Here is a 17,714-nt window from a genome sequence, read left to right on the forward strand (position 1 = left end):
AAGATTATTAATGATACGCTATGAATTGTGAAAAGAAGCTAAGGTGATGTACAAGGTAAAATAAAGCCCATGTATGGATACAATAGGAGAATGAAGCAATGCATATTTAGCTACATGGCTGAATAATACACAAATATCTAGTTCCACTTGGTCAAGATCGGTATAGGTAGAATATGTGATGTATCCCTAATGAAATAATATGGAGGTAGCATCTAGACTATTCCCTTAACTTTGTTAGATGCATTGAGTCATGCTTGGATGCATGTTGATAGTGCCAGTCCTCACCTGCCAACCACGTCCTTCTATGCCTTCAGCTTGTTTTGTACATAGTCCCCTTTCTTGAATATGAGCTTTGCCCTCAAGATGGGCCATTCTATAAACTTTGGTCCTGTGTCATGTTGAATTGTGTGAGTCGAGTTAGAAGCTGTAGTGAAATGTGACGCATCGTGGGCTCTCATGAAGCCTCTAGTAGGGGTCATGGATGTGCCCATGGGAGATTCCAAGGGCTGGACTATATTGAACTCATTGATTTACCTTCTTGTTGTAATCTATTCACAAAGGTTTTCAATGGCTCTAGGATTAAGTGATGCACCTCAAGTAAGCTCCACCTTCATGGCCAATATACATGCCGATCCACCTATTACCAAAGAGTGACAAGCTCAAACAAGCTATGAAAAAAGAGAAAATGAGAGAAATGCTCTCGAGAGGGTTAGCCAACTACGTGGCTCTATTAATGTTAAGTTCATAAAGGTAAAAGTGTTATCACACATGTATGCATTTTTTGTTTAGTTAGCCACATGTAGTACAATCATAGTTTTGCTACTATACTTCCAAGTTAGAGTTTTGTAGTCATAGTCTCATTTCTATATTACAATCATAGTTTTGCTTCTGTATATCACATTCAACATTTGTAGTGGTTGAAATGTTGTAGTAAATAATGGCTATATGTTTGTATTTGATGGTGGCTTCAAAAGAGCCAATTGTGTGCCAACTTAGCTTTGAAAAACCTCCTTGGCATCCAACAAATTCTTTAACATTTTACTTCTATATTTAGCTTTTTGAGAAGTTTCATTGCATCCATTGAATTTTACACACGATAGTCCAACAAGCTATCACAAGCTCAATGGAAATACTAATGGCATTGATATTTATTGGTAGTGGCTTTCACTTTGCATGGGTAGGCAAGGGATTGGAAACCTTGAGCTCATAGATGAAATTGAGCAAAAATTATTAGGATTTGTGGGTCAAGTCCTTAGCTTTGCACCCCTACATATATCAACAACAAGTCTCTTTTGCTCGTAGGGTTGTGCATCATCTTGCATGACAATTTGAGTATGAGCAAACTAGCTTCTATTTGTTGAAGCCCCCTTACCACCCATCACATTATGGCTCATAAATCACTATTGTGTATTTGATAATTATAGTATTTCAAATTTTCTACATTTGGTGTGGGTACGTGTGTATGATTGAACCATATATTGTAGTAATGAAGTTTTGCATCCAAATAAAGCATAGCTAGATGTATAGATTTAAAGGAATTGTAGGGCAACATGGGCCTACAAGAAGCTCAACAAAAAAAAAAAACACACACACACACACACACACAAAAGGAGGGGGAGAGCTAAGATATGTGCTTTATTGTTTGTTTGAGCCATACATTGTAGTAGCAATTTTGTGAGTCTAGATAAAGTGCAGCTAGATGTATGGATTTAATGAAATTGTAGGTTAAGATGGGTCTACAAATAGAAGTGTTTCAATGTGATGTGTGTGTGGTATGAGGGAGTATGCCTCTCTCCCTCACCCTACAATATTAAGTCATGCATGTTGATAGCGCCAACCCTCACTTGCAAACCATGTCCCTCTGTGCCTTTAGCTTGTTTTGTACATAGTCTTTATCCATGAATATGAGCCTTGCCCTCAAGATGGACCATTTTGCAAACTTTGGTGTTGTGTCGTGTTGAGTTGTGCATATCGAGTGCATGTCGAGTTGGGAAACTGTGGTGAAATGCGATGCATCGTCAGCTCTCAAGATGCCTCGTAATGGTCGAAGTGTGGCAATCTAGCCCTTGGAATCCCCTGCACTACACACTCATGACCCCTAGGAGGCATCCTGAGAGCCCCAATGTGTGATGAACTCAAGAAGTTATGGTGGCGATGCATTGCAGCCTCTCAAGATGCCTCCTAGATGTTGTGGATATGCCTCATGGGGGATTCCAAGGGCCAGAACCATCATGCTCTGTGTGTGTGTGTGTGTGTGTGTGTGTGTGTGTGTGTGTGTGTGTGTGTGTGTGTGTGTGTGTGTGTGTGTGTGTGTGCATACAATGGAACAACACATTGATTATCAATACCATTACCATTTATGATCACAGAGTTTGTATCGTCTCATCTTTGATAGATGGGATAGCCAGAACTATCAACCGTTGTCATGCCCACTAATTTTCATGGGTATTCTTTAGTGCATCTATCCTTTTCCATGTAGGGACTCTTGGGATTCAATCCCCTACAAGGGCCATGAATGTTGCATTTTAAAATTATCTCAAGTAAGGCTAGAAACTTAACTCTATCCGGCAACTCAGCACAAACCAATCTATCATAGTGACATGCTTCAAAAGGTTTGAAAGACTGCTCTAAAATTAGCAATGTATGAGCCCCTTCTTTTGGAATTCAATCACAGTCACATAGTCTATAACCTTTCCAAAGAGGTCCTTCTGCAACAACTTATACATTGAATCAACATGCTTTTTTTGAAACACGTGAGCAGTCAAATTTGGATGGTCATAAGCACTATGTTTAGGCAACATTAGTTATCTCCAACCACATTGGATTCAATGTCATTATTATAAAAGGTCAAGTTTCCCCTTGTATCACACTATAACCATGTCATCCTGATATAATTGATACATGTGCCTTGGCCTACCCGTGAATGATGACGGTAAAACTATCCTCTTGCCAATAGAGGCATCAACAATCTACATTGGCCCATTATCGTTTGCCCCCACCATGTTAACCAGGCCTTTGTAGGCCTTCAATCGCAACATTGACTGATTTTAGTGATACCAAGTTAACCTGCACTATCTATACTACAATAAGCATCAACAAAAAATTGTTGCAATAGTTGACCACCATGCAATATGCACACCTTAGTATCTTCACGCACTTGAATATGGAATGCATAAAACTACATTTGGGTAACACAATTTTTATTGGACACTTTATATATGTTAATAGGAACACTGACAATACTGTAGGGAACCTTTATATGCCAACCATCATCCCCCATAGGAAAAATGAGGACATATAGCATTGGCATATATGCTTTATGCAAGTTTGAAATAGCAACACATCAACCACCCCAAGTCTCACATCTCCACAACTTAGCTAAACACCTCTCACATATTTCAGAAAGACTCCCCCTGTACATCTGGCTCTTGAAATAGCAATACCGTTGTTGCTGGATGAACATTTGTTGCAAGCAAAGCATATAAATAAAAAATAGCAATATTATCAACATGTGACTCATTGACTACAGAATTTTTCACATTGCGGTGATTCCCAACATCACAACTATTTGTTGTTATTAAAATATTAGGCACAACACAATCAACATGCATCATAGCCAAATCTTTGTCAACATGCTGTTCAACTGGCTCATTATCCCCATTTACAATTTCAACGTGACGAGACACACTCTCATAAATCACTCCATTATGATTTTTTCCATTTTAGTAGTTAGACATCGAAACATTATTAACATGTGACTCGATAATCACATGATTAAGGCCATTGCAACCACCCACGATGGCAAAGCATTCGTCAAATCCACATCAAACTATCATTAAGCTAATTCATTATCACCACTTGTAATCTTAGCGTGAAAAGGCATACTCTAAACATTATGCATCCTTCGGTGACATCCCTTAATGGTTCTATCACGACTTGAAATCCCTCTTTGGGAGTTAAATATCAAAACATTATTAATACGCGACTCACCAATCACATGATTCTCTATATCCATGTGATGTTGGGCAATGCAACCAACTGGTGATGGCAAAGCATTAGCCAGGTCTATACCAAAGTGTCGTTCGCCTAGTTCATGATAACCACTTGGAATCTCTTGATGAAAAGGCAAGTTTTCAACATCCCTATGAATGGGTCTACCATGATCTAAAATCCCTTTCCGAGCCCTAAGCCTAGTAATCTGCTATGGCTCATACCTTGTGGAGGTAAGCACATCCCCTATGAACATGCAACACATAGTAAAATATAAAATCTCAAATGTAAATATACCAAGCACCACTGGATTATCAAAACTGCTCTATGTAAACCTCAAGAAATAGACATCACATTGTGCGTACTCAATACATTTTACTCAAATATGCTTTGTTATGCCAAAAGCATTGCACATCTTAGCACATTCCATGTAGGCTTCACAAAAAAGAAGCATATATTATCACAAAAAAGTGCTAGCCCAAGCACTTTAAAATATGCGAGACAATTTGAACTTATAAGTTCCACCCTAAGCAATTTTTTCTCCTTAATTGTGACCGTTCATCCAATGGCTCAATTGTTGCAGCAAGGCATTAAACTTACTAACATTCATTTGAAACTACAAGAATAACAACCGACAAACTCTCTAACAAATCACATGCTCGTGGTTATCTCCAAGCCCCCAAAATGATGCCCACATATCATTCATCAATAGATTCATTAGCCTGCTTGTCTCAGAAATAATTGCGAAAAGTGCCCTTACTTCACCACCTAGATCAATCGACACTTGTTGAAGAACACTTTGTGTGTGCCTTTAGCATATTCGTGTAACCCCATTGAGTACTTGGCAAGTGCATGATCAACACACGCGCATAAACCCATTTGCATTTCCATAAACTCATTCATCTTGGCCTCAAGATTTTTAAAGTCCGAAGAACTTGAAGTAGTCCTCGCGTTTCTCCAAATCTTTACAGTTCTTGTACATTTAGCAACATGCGTTTCTTGTCCCCTTGCCACCTCTTTCATTTTTTGCATGTTCATTCTATTGGAACCCATACGTTGGGTGCAACGAAATATATAAATAATTATCTCCAAAAAATATATATATATATAACTTTGATTCAAGAATAATTAAAGCAACTATCTTCCATACCCATGCGAACGGCTCCAAGCTGACAAGTGTCGAAGAGATGATGTCGTCGCCATTTTGTTTAATTCTACTGAATCCACTGTATTCAATGGAGTTGAAAGCACTTCATTGGGAATATCTCCCATGGCTTCGTTTTGTTCCATGACTACACCCAACTTTAAAGGGAATATAAGAGTCACACAACAAATAAATCTCAATGCTATTCAAGACATAAGCAATAGACACATTCACAATTATAAATCCTAAATGCATGAAAGAATGCATATATGGCTATGCACGAGTGCCATACACACATTGCACTTACGAAAGGCCAACCAAGCTTTGCCTAAAGGCCCTTCCAAAGGATGCTCATTCATCTACATCTGCACATTCTTGAGAGATAAGAACATGTCCTACATGGGAAGGTGTCCCGAGTCTCGAAATACTTATTGGTGCCAATCCCATAGGACTATATTTTGAGATGACTTACAATAACTTACGAACTCACAATAACGAAGATAGAAGATGCTAACCTAACCACCCAATCAATCAATCAACAAAGAGAAACATAGAGAGAGAGAGAGAGAGAGAATAAGAGGAAAAAGAAAATCACGAAGAAGAATGAGAGGAGAGAGAGAGAGTGTGTGTGTATGTGTGTGAGAGAAGAAGAATGAGAGAGAGAGTGAGACACAGCGAGGGAGCTACACATAAGCCACCCACATGAGAGAGAGAGAGAGAGAGAGAGAGAGAGAGAGAGAGAGAGAGAGAGAGAGAGAGAGAGAGGCATATGTACCCCGATTGCAAAGCCAACCTATACAAAGTGTCCCAACATGTCTAAGCTTCAACCATGCTATGTATCTAATCTAGTCTAAGTTATGAAAGCACTTTAGTAAAATTGTATAGTAATCGAGAGAGAGAGAGACAAGGAGAAAGAGGGACAATTTAAATGGTTTAAAAATAGTTTTATAATTTGCAAGAGACGACAATGTGTTTCAAAATGGAGATTTTCATCAAACAACTCATTTAAGATGTCTTGTAGGGATTACATATACTAATCAAACCATGGCAAAGAAGCATGGGTTAACATTGCCAAAAACCTATTATGATAAACTTTCAAAGAAGCAAGCTGCATATCAAGGGCAATGTTCTCTAGTGCAAGAAGATAAGCCTACATGGCGATTCATCTACGTTAACATTGCTGAAAATCTATTAGGATAAACTTTCGAAGAAATAAGTTGCACATCAAGAGCAATATTCTTCGATGCAACCAAGCTCTCGTTCTTGCGAGCAATCAACTCACATACTCCATCCTTTATATGACCCACACTATTAAGAAGGTCTTTCAACTTCTCTTCTTGATCATTCAAAGATCCATCATGTAGCCACCAATTTTTCTGGATATGTTCATAAATGTCACCTATATAACCCTTGATCTCTTCTAACTCGCCCTATATCATTGCTCCATCAGCAAGGTGCCCTTCATATTTCTCTTCGAACATTCTCTCAATCCTCTGTAGACGGTCAGCAATGTTCTCACAAAGAGAAATCAAAGCTTTTTTACCCCAAAACGATGTCTTCACTTGCTTTTCAATCCCATTTAAGCGATGAACGAACCTCAAGAAAGCAATGGAATTATCATGCCCTCCAACATGCTTGAGTGCACAATGAATTACCTTCTTCCTTGTGACCTCCTTCATTTTATGTACATTCATTTGCACATTAGGAGTGCATTGTATAATATTCTCAAAATTTAGAAATAGTGAAAACTCCTAGATCTAATACTATCAAAGTTCAACCCCCCCTCTCTCTCTCTCTCTCTCTCTCTCTCTCTCTCTCTCTCTCTCTAACTAACTAACTAATCAACATAAAATAACCTATTACTAATAGCTAACCAACCAATAGCTAACTCACTAACTAAAATCATACATTAACACGAAGAAGAATGAGAGAAGAGAGTGTGTGTATGTGAGAGAGAGAGAGAGACATCAAGGGAGAGAGAGAGAGAGAGAAGAAGAGAGAACCTACTAATAGCTAACCAAGTAACTAATATCATATAGATATCTCTCTGTAACTACCTAACTAACTAACATAAACACAAACTAACGTCATAAAACCAACCAATTAATACCATATCTCTCTTTGTGTGCTCCCACGCTCTCTCTCTCTCCAACCTACCAACTAACATCATAACTTACTTACAATAACGCGAGAGAGAGAGAGAGAGAGAGAGAGAGAGAGAGAGAGAGAGAGAGAGAGAGAGAGAGAGAGAGAGAGAGAGAGAGAGAGAGAGAGAGAGAGAGAGAGCAACTAACACAAACTAACATCACAAAACCAACTAACCTACCAAATAACCAACCTACTCACCAAACCAGTAACAACAACAAATAAACCAACAAATATAACAAAACTACTAACTTACTGGTTTATGGAGAGAGAGAGAGAGAGAGAGAGAGAGAGAGATCATCAACCTAAATAATAGTTGTAAAAAATTGGCCAAATGACCAATCCTCGCAAATAAAACTACACCAAGCAAACCAAAACACTAATAAATTAAACGGTACCAAGCAAACCAACCTACCATCTCTCTCTCCCTCTTTCCCATAACTAACCCATAACACACATAATCTAATCTAATCTATTAATCAATAAACTAAAACAAAAAATTAAACTAATCCTAAACTATATCCATATATAAAAAATTAAAATAACACACACAATCTAAAGTAACTAACTAACTAACTAACCTACTAACTTACCATATCTATAAATAAAAAATTAAAAGAACACACATAATCTTATTAACTAATAACATAAGAAACTTACTAACCACAAACAATTGAAGTAAAAAAACAATTAAAACCTACTAACTTACTAATCAATCATCAATCATCGATCAATAATAAGCTATCTCACTAAACTAATCTAAGGTAAGTAACTAAAACAAAAAATTAAACTAACCTTACACTATATCCATAAATAAAAATTTAAAGTAAGATACTTACTTACAAACCTACAAAGCTACTAATCAATCATTGATTATCAATCAACAATTTAAAGTAAACTATCTAATAGATAATAAACTAATCTAATCTATCAATCATTGAACTAATCTAAAATAAGTAACTAATCAATCAATAGACTAAATTAAAAAATTAAACTAACCCTAAACTATATCTACAAATGAGAGAGAGAGAGAGAGAGAGAGAGAGAGAGAGAGAGAGAGAGAGAGAGAGAGAGAGAGAGAGAGAGAGAGAGAGAGAGAGAGAAGAGCAAAGAGTCTGACAACTTCCAAGAAGGCTAGGCAATCATTTGCTCATGATTACCTCATTTTCAGCACCCATCACTCTCTTTTTTTTTTCGTAGGAAGCTTTAAGTATGTATTAAAAGGAAAATTTACAAGATATGTAGTAGTTCAGGCTCCATTACAGGGGAGCAACCTGGATAAAAAAGGACCATACCTTTATCATTGAACAAGTCCAAAAAAGCATGAGCTAGCTTTTCTTCTATTTTCCTAAACTTAGTTCCATTACTGCAGTCCCTAGAGCAGGTGTCTTCTCTTCATTCTTCATGATTCTATTCTGCAGCCTTTTTTTAAATTTCTGCAATCATGGATGTCACCTCCATCTCCTGAACTTCTTTCTTGATGTCTTTACATTGTTGAATGATCTTCTTTGCCTCATTTTCATCCTGCAACAGCAAATCAGACTTAAAACCCCAGAGAGGATCAACAATTTGCTTTTCAAATATCATTTTATTCCTGCATATCCATATGTTCCATAAATAGAGACTTCTCAGCCAATTCAAGACGGGGGGGTACACCATAAATTGCCCCTAACAATAATTCTTTCCAAGTGATCTTAGTGGGGTGCCACTTCAAGATTAAAACCTACAATAAACAAAATATGTTAATATTCTGGAAGCAATTAAGAAACAAATGAGGGATAGATTCTACCTGGATACCATACCTTTGGCATACTCCATTTCCTATGCCAGCTTTTAGAGCCCTCTCATTGGTCCAGAGGCCTTTCACCGTGATCAACCACATCAGACAAGAAATTTTAGGCTAAATAGAGGCAGACCATAGGTTGTTGAATCTGTAGTTCCATTGATCTACATTCCAATTAATATGCCATCTAGCATTACGTTTGTAGCACAGTTGAGCATTGTTTATCTTAAGATCAGGCAGTGGAAGTAGTGACTTGTCTCCTTGCAAACACACCCCTTTGTGGTTGAATTGTTGGTTGAGATTTATTCCTTTTGCTTTATGTTGATCCCATAACATTTTCCTTCCCTTAAAAAATCAATTTCATGTTGTTTGAGGTTAAGCAGTTCACCCATCTTTTCCTCTTGAATCCAGTTTTTGTCTTTATAGTCCCATATGTCACCTAAGTTTTAATCCCCTTTTTATATAGTTTATAGGCCAGATTGGCCTCTTGGTCTTCTATTGCTCCATGAAAGAAGCTGAACCAGATAGAATCTCTGGAACTCCAAGGGAATGTGAGATTGATTTGGGAAGAAGGCCTAAGGAGACTCTTGTATTTGAACCAGGCTTCCCAGATTCCTTTGGCTAGTTGAGAACAATTTTTGGTTTTTATATTTACAGGGCTTATTGCTACTGTTAGAGGATCAAGTCCCTTCCATTTGGAGCATATTGACACTTGGAAATGTTTGGTTGCGGCATGCAGAAGGTTTATCCAATCTTCCTCCTCTCTATTCAGGCTTCTTGCAATCCACTTAGCCGCTACCTTTTCAGCCAGGCTATGAAGACTAGGAAGACCTAGCCCTCCCAACTTTTTGGGTGTTGTACATATCTTCCAGGACACTTTAGGTATCTTGAAATTATCCCCATCCCCACTCCATAAGAAATTTCTGCCCAACCTCTCAAGTTGTTTCATCCCTGTCTTTGAGGGTTTCCAACATGCAAGAAAATATATTGTTAAAGGGATAAGAATGTGTTTCAGCACAAGCACTCTTCCTGCCATATTGAGCTGACAACCCTTCCATTTCTCAAATTTTTTGCTTATCTTATCTATCACCCAGTTCCACCTTTGCTTCATAGTCACATCAAAGCCCATAGGAATACCTAGCAACCTGAAAACTTTACTAGATTCTATTTCTTTGCAACCAGCTTCTATTAGCCACCTGGGAGAGGGACTTATCAAGGTTTTAATTCATGTCTTTTGAGGATTTATGACTGACCCTGAGGCTCTACAGAAAATTTGTAGGCATTGCCAAAATGCAACCAAGGAAACAGGATCATTGTTGACTGTGCTGTTTGTATCATCAGCAAACTGATTAAGTACCATATCCTTTTTATTTGGAAGTTTGATTCCTTGAATATTCCCTTTATCAACTCCATCTTGTATTAACCACCCTAGAGAGTCTGCAGCAATGGCAAACAGGAGTGGAGCCAGGGGGTAGCCTTGTCTACTGGATCTTCTAAGAAGAAAAGAGTTTGTCATTTGTCCATTGACTGCAATCCTTGTGGATGCATTGCCAAACAGGGTGCTAACAAATTTAATAAACCTCTTACCAAGTCCCATATCCTGAAGGGACTGTACTATGAAATCCCATTCTAACCTGTCATATGCCTTATCAAAATCAATTTTGAAGAAGACAAAATCCTGGTTTTCTTTCTGAGCATGCTCAATGCCTTCCCAAAGGGCAATGATAGCATCAAGTATAAATCTTCCTTTAATAAAACCTTTTTGTTCCTTTCTGATCCGCTTATCCAGATGGATTGATAATCTTCTAGCTAGAGTTTTTGCAAATACTTTATAAGCTGAGGTCAAGCAAGTAATGGGTCTCCAATTAGTTAGGCTTTCCTTCTCATCTCTTTTATGTATTAGTTTTACTACTCCTTCATTTATAACATGTGGCAAAGCCCCATACGTGAGAGACTCTCTCCAGACTTTTAGTAAAGGATGAATGAGGAAGTCTTTGAATTCTTTAAAGAATTCATTGGGCAGACCGTCAAGCCCTGGGTTCTTTCCATTTGCTAAAGAATCTATGGTGTCTTTGAGTTCAATTTCTGTGATGTCCCCCTCTAGGATGCTAGCTAAGCTAGAAGGTACTACCTTCTTCCTTACCCTTGCTATTTTGGCTTTAGCTGCAGTGTCATCCAATCTGCTCTCCCTAGGAGTACTAAACATTTTGGAGAAGAAGTCCTTGGCAATAAGGAGGTTCTCCCCATTGTTCTAGGCATAAGTTCCATCCTCTCTTCTAAGCAGGGGGATTGTGTCTTTGTCTTTTTTCTTTTTAAGGATCTGAAACATTTCTTTGGTGGGTCTGTTAGCCTTCCCAGCCCACCAATGCCTAGTAAAGAGTTGAATACTAGAGGCCTCTTTCTCTTCCGCTAACCTCAGTTCATGTTTAACCCTTAGTAGCTGAGGCTGAAGGTATGTTTCCCCTTGGTCAACCCTTATTTCAAGTGTTTGACATTCAGTATATTTTCTTCTCTACTAATCTTTGTACTTTTAACTTGCTGTAACTTGACCTCTTTAAGATATTGTTGGGTGTCTCTAATGGCTCTAGTCCAAGCTTGGGCAGGTGACCATTCTTGTTGAAAGGATAGGACCATATCATGCAAAGAGTGTCTCTTACATTCTGGTTCTTGAAAAGGCTAGGGTCTGTATGAAACCACCCAGCCTTAATGGTATGCCCAGAATTTGAGAGGACAAGCTGAATGGGTTTATGGTTTGACAACACAATATTATCTAGGACTTTGGACCTACAATTGATATATGAGGCCAGCAGCCCTGCTGAAACATAAAACCTGTCAAGCCTTTCCTTTCTTAAGTGACAGTCACTTTGATTGTTTCCCCAAGTGAACCCCAAATCCTGACTGACATCAGTAAGACCATGAAATGCTTTAGTAATTAACCATTTATCTTTTTCCTTACCTGAAATACTATGTCTTTTTTCCAAATACCTATCTTTGGAGGTTTCCACCATGTTGAAATCTCCAGCCAAAATGATGAGACAACTGATTACCTGTAAGGTATCCCAAACTCTAGCTCTCTCCCCATAGAGGAATTAGGTGCATAAATAGACACAATTGCAAACTCATCTTTATCCTTGAAGTGCACTGCAACCCAGTTAGCATTATCATCATGAGTGACTTTGAGCAATTTGTCATTCAGCTTTGATGAGATTCCTATGCAGGCTCCCCCTCTCCTATTTGTGTGTTTGGTTGAGAACCATATGTGTTCTCTTGATACTCTACACCCATCACTCTCACCTATTCAAATTTGCATTGGTTAGAGAGTTGCAAGTTGTTTGGGAGCTCTCTGGTGCTTCGACGCCTCTTGAACTTATAGTTCAAATAATAAATTAGTATAGATTTAATAATGAGAATGTTAAAAATCGGTAGCATTGCCAATGGCATCATGGTGTAGTGGTTTGTATGGGGATAGACTTACATGGGTGTGTGAACCCTGCTCATCGCATCCCCTAAAGCATAATAAAATATCCATTTGCTTTTAAGATTCACTAATATTAAATTAAATACATAGGGAAGATATTTTTAATGTGTTATTTTTCTTACCAGCACCCCGTAGCATGTGCCGTCCTGGGGAAGATGGGCCTTTATTTCATCATTGCTCTCAAGGTTACAAGCAAAATTGCACGCGAGGGAATGGCGGAGTCTGTTGCGAGCCCCCGACGTATGCTGTCGGTATCGAGGGAGAGGGCCTCCGTGTTTATTCTCGGGGAAGGGGAAGGCGATCGCAGTAAGCAAGGCGCCAAACCTGCTGAAGTCTATGGCTTCGTTGGTTCCATCTCCACCATCGTTGGCACAGGTAACCATTTTTACTTTATGCCTTGCACAATATTTCAGGTTGCCAGTCTTCGTCTTGCTCTAATGTAACGAAGTAATGCGCGTGGAATGAAGCGACATGTTACGCCTTTACTCTCCATGCGGGAGACTTTGGCAAGACCTGTGAGATCGAAGAAAGAAATCCAAACAAAACTTAGTGCAGGATAAACTACATCGTTTAGGCAACAAGCACGTTCATTGCCAAAACCAGCTAATAAGCTTAGTACCAATTCTGCCCGGCAGTACTCACATACATAACGAAGTAGTTTTAGTAGAAAGAAAAGATCTGTTACCATTTTGCTGTCGATACTGGAGGCTTTTGGTAAAACCTGTGAGATTGAAGTGGGGGCCACCCTCTTTAACTCTAGTATAAATAGGGTTATTGGCAATGCGTGATTGCAATTTTCAGGTAGTGAACAATACTCTGAATTGGGAGAAGAAGAATTAGTGATTTGGGAGAATTCTGGTTAGGTGTCTTGGTATTTTATCCTTCTTTCGGAGCCAACGGAAGCATCAAATTGGCGGTCTGAGTAGGAGAGAGGAAGCTATTGTTTTATGTATGTTTTTGTCTACAAGAGTTTTATCTTCTTAGGATGCAGAAATAAATTGTCAGGCTTCACCTCCATGAGTATTCTTCTACATCTTCTATTTCTTTAAACCCCTTCTCTTCCGTCTACTCCTCTCCGTGAATCTCCCTTCACCCTATTGTCTCTTATCCCCATGATAGACTTTCGACTCTAAACGTTGCGGCACCGCTTTAGAGTATGGTTGCAAGTAATGCTATTAAATGACGAGGCATTTCAGACTGACATTTTAGGGAAAGTGCAAGCCCCACTTGTTGAGGAGATTTATGATGGTTCGAAAGTTTTTTTTGAGATTCTCTTTCATTCTTTAGATGGTTGGGTACAGATAACACAACGTATTTCTTTGTTTTTGGATGGCTAGTGGGTTCATACTGTTCCATTCCTCCATGGGAATTGTAGGTTATTCTTAGGCAAGCATGTCGACTTGGGTAGAAGTGGTTGATTTCCCTTCTTACCTTTGGTGTCTTCTTCTGCTTATATTGAGATTGCTTGGTCAAGTCTTGGTGGAGCTCTGGTTGGCCTCGTGGAACAGGAACAAAGCTTGCATGCTTTGGGATATGGGAAAACCTCAGCCTAATAAAATTCACTTTGAGGCACCAAGATTGCATATGTTAGTTTTTGAGTTAAAATGGGAAACTTTTGCAGGACATTGTTTTAAATGTGGTTGGTTGGGCCATTTTGTCTTTGAATGTGATTATGCTCCAGAAGTCTTACAACATGGTTTGGATCTTGAGATGGATACGTGGGAGAGTGAACCCCAAGTTGTGTTGAATAATCTGTTTCTTCCCTCGCACTTCCTGGTTTGCACGGATTTGCTAATACAAATTTTCTTTAGGTTGGGCTTGTTGGTGAGTTGTGCCCTACCGGTTAGGGTCAGGTGTCTAATGATGCTCCTATTAGCAGTCATGTTTGTCATGCCTTGTCATCTCTTGCTTGTGAGCCTCAGTCTGAGTCAGACAAGGACTTTTGGAGTTGTGATAGGGTTTTCATGTGTTTTGATGGGGGGAGGCTACTCATTCTAGAGTGGCTATCTAGGTGCATTTCTTTTGTTTGTCAGGTTCGTGTATTTTCCATGGGCAATTTCTGCATTTCCCAGGCTGTCCACATGTGTCGGACACTGTCCTTGCCAGTCGGATTTTTTGGTGGCCATCTAGAAGTTTCTAGGCATTTATTATGCCGTGACCAGCCAGCATTAAATATTGGTCGGCTAGTATTTATGGCATTTATTGCAGTAGGTCGGCTAGTTTAGGGCATTTATGGATGTTTATAGCCTGCCCAACCCACACTTGGCAAATCATCTCATTTAGTTTTCTTTCTCTTGAGTAGATGCATACTCTGACTCCGTCATCTTCCTCTGTCTCTGATGTTGCCATCATCATTAACCTGATCTTGTTCCCTCACTGATGTTGTGGGCTGCGTGCAGGGGCTGATCAGTCATGATGTATTCAACATTTGTTCCTTATTTAGTACAGGTTTCTTTTATTCTTCTCTTGCATATTCTCTTTCTCTTCCTCTATGTTTGAGTTTCTTCTTCCATTGGGTACTCTCACAGCTCCTTGGGGTTTTTAGGATGGAGAGCTTTCTCATAGGCAAGGGTTACTGGGACTTGGTTACAAGTGTGGAAGCTGAGCCTGAACTCCCCAACAGGAATGCAACTCTTGATCAACTTAGGGCACATCGGGCATGGATTGAGAGAGCTCGTAAGGTATTGCATTGGCTATCCATGGTTATGCAAATAATGAATTGTAGCTTACCGAAGGATGCATGGGAAATTTTCGATGAGATACTATGGTATTACCATTAGTGCCAGAAAAATATAGCTGAAGCAAAAGTTTAACACAATGGATAGGAAAGGATGGTCCACCATTCAGAACTATGTGACTGAGATCAAGACTATTGCAGATCGTGTAGCATCCATAAGGATTGAGGTGGATAATGAGGATTTGGTGGCTGTGACCCTGAATGGTCTAGGGCTTGAATACAAGTCCTTCGATATGTCCATTTTAGTCAGGGATAGATTGATGCATTCATGTCACTAAAGCTTTTGGACTAAAGTGTTTGGGTAAGCTATCATCTCAGAAGTGTTCTTTAAGTTATCATCTCTGTCACATAGTTGTAAGTCTGAAAGTGGTAATGAAGTGGTAGGTAAGTCTGCATGCAAAGGGGAAAGACTATCACAACCTTAGTGGAAATGGGTACAGGGTGCTCAACTTAAGTGGGGAGTCCTAAAGTCAAACCCTGTGTATAAAGAGTGGGAAACTTGATGGAAAGCTCATTCTAGTGTATACCAACTTATGCTCAAGCTCTCTCGTGCTCTTGGTTATTGTATTAAAAGATGAGAAACCTAAAATATATGATCCACTTCTACATTTTTGTTTTACCAATTACTTTAAGTACCTAGATAATTCATTTCGAATTACTTACTTGCATTTTCACTTAATTTACAAGTATTAGTTTATGGCCATGACCTTTTTTTACATCATCTTGGTAGCAAATGGCTAAGTTTGGGCTGAATTCTACACTTAGTCATGAGTTATCTAGGCTTAATCTAGAATTTTTGAAATCTAATTATATAAAGTATTCAATCAGTCAACCTTATACTGCATGTGTGTTTAGGATTTTGCCACATATCTCTAAATGGGGACAAAGTTATGCTTATCAAAAAGTATGTTGCAAAGATGAATTTTGGCCAAGACCCAATGAGATGAGAAGGAAGAAGAATGAATGTTCAGGGGGCGGGGGGTCTAAGTGAAGGGTTAGTGCCCCCTCTACTCATATGACTCTTTACTTTTTTAGATAATATTTAACTAAATAAAATTAAACTTAACCCCTAACATAAGTCAAAATTGTATGCTATTTTTATTGCAAGGACTTCCTCTCTTTTCAAATGTTGTCATGTCACTCATTGTCTCCAAGGGGCTGAAATATTACAAGACCTCTATTTTTTCCTAGATTTCATGTGTGTCTATGGGATGTGTCTATCAATGTCCAGGATAATTTTACTTGATCTTCCAATGCATGTCAGGAGTTTTAAAGTCAGTTCTTCACAAGTGAGTTGGGATCAAATGGGTCATGTACCCCGTGCTAGTGGTGGACATCCAAGTGGCCAATTCAAGTTTCCAAGAGCAAACTTTAAAGAGCAATGATGTGTCTAGGGTCTCCAAGAGCAACACCATCAATTGGGGCGAATAAGGGGGCTACAAACAAGTGCCTTTAGCTTTAGGGAAATCACACAACAAATTCGAGCTTTTGTCATGCTTTTTGTGTAACTAAAAACTCAAGGAAGAAAAGGTGAAAGCATGGAAGAACTTCTATATGTGTGTGGATGCATGTAAGCTTCAAATCTGGGTGAGATCTAGGATTGTGTGTTACTACTTCCATGTAGAGATTTGCAAGGCTAAAGTGTTGAACTAAGAGTTTACGGAGGATCTTACCTTGATTCGGGTGCTATTTGGACAGATTTGGATCTCTTTTCCTACACTTGTAAGTGAAAGAGTATAGGGATTTTATGCTGAATATACAAGGATTTTAAAGGTTTTGCTTAGGTAATGCACTCTTCTTTGGGCTGATTTGATTCAAGTGTGTTTTTGCGCTATATTGCGGTTGTTTTAGGCTCTACATGCATTGTATATGCACCCATTGATGCATTCCTATCACTAAAGCTTTTGGACTAAAGTGTTTGGGTCTAAGCTATCATCTCAGAAGTGTTCTTTGGCTAAGCTATCATCTTTCTCACACGGTTGTAAGTCTGAAAGTGGTAGTGAAGTAGTAGTAAGTCAACATGCAAAAGGGAAAGTATGTCACAACATTAGTGGAAATGGGTAAATCATGTCAAACTTAAGTGGGGAGACCTAAAGTCAAACCCTATGTATAAAAAGTGGAAATTTTAATGGAAAGTTTTTTCTAGTGTATACCAACTTATGCTCAAGCTTTCTCTTGCTCTTGGTTATTGTATTAAAAGATGAGAACCCTAAAATATAAGCTCCACTTCTACATTTCTGTTTTACCAATTACTTTAAGTACCTAGATAATTCATTTCAAAATGCTTACTTGATTTTTCACTTGTTTTATAGGTATTAGTTTATCGTGATGACTGTTTACATCGTCTTGGTAATAAATGGCTAAGTTTGGGCCGAATTCTACACTTGGCCATGAGTTATCTAGGCTTAACCTAGAATTTTTGAAATTTAATTATACA

General features: G+C 38.7%; 1 protein-coding gene across 2 annotated transcripts; it reads left to right on the forward strand.

The window, feature by feature from the left end:
• Nucleotides 1-12,673: 12,673 nt before the first annotated feature.
• LOC148008134 (uncharacterized) lies at nt 12,674-17,078 on the forward strand. 2 transcript variants are annotated; one of them, XM_087674461.1, is made up of 2 exons: nt 12,674-12,915; nt 16,976-17,078. In XM_087674461.1, the coding sequence occupies exons 1-2, from the start codon at nt 12,696-12,698 to the stop codon at nt 17,005-17,007; spliced, it is 252 nt and encodes an 83-aa protein (XP_087530587.1). In that variant the 5' UTR covers nt 12,674-12,695; the 3' UTR covers nt 17,008-17,078. The 2 variants fall into 2 exon arrangements, with proteins under 2 accessions (XP_087530587.1, XP_087530586.1); XM_087674460.1 differs by lacking the exon at nt 16,976-17,078 and adding an exon at nt 16,133-16,969.
• Nucleotides 17,079-17,714: the final 636 nt, after the last annotated feature.

Source organism: Lygodium microphyllum, unplaced genomic scaffold (assembly GCF_053477565.2).
Source record: "Lygodium microphyllum isolate KBCC unplaced genomic scaffold, Lygodium_microphyllum_v1.1.10 scaffold_327, whole genome shotgun sequence".
In the NCBI taxonomy this organism is placed as follows: Eukaryota; Viridiplantae; Streptophyta; class Polypodiopsida; order Schizaeales; family Lygodiaceae; genus Lygodium; species Lygodium microphyllum.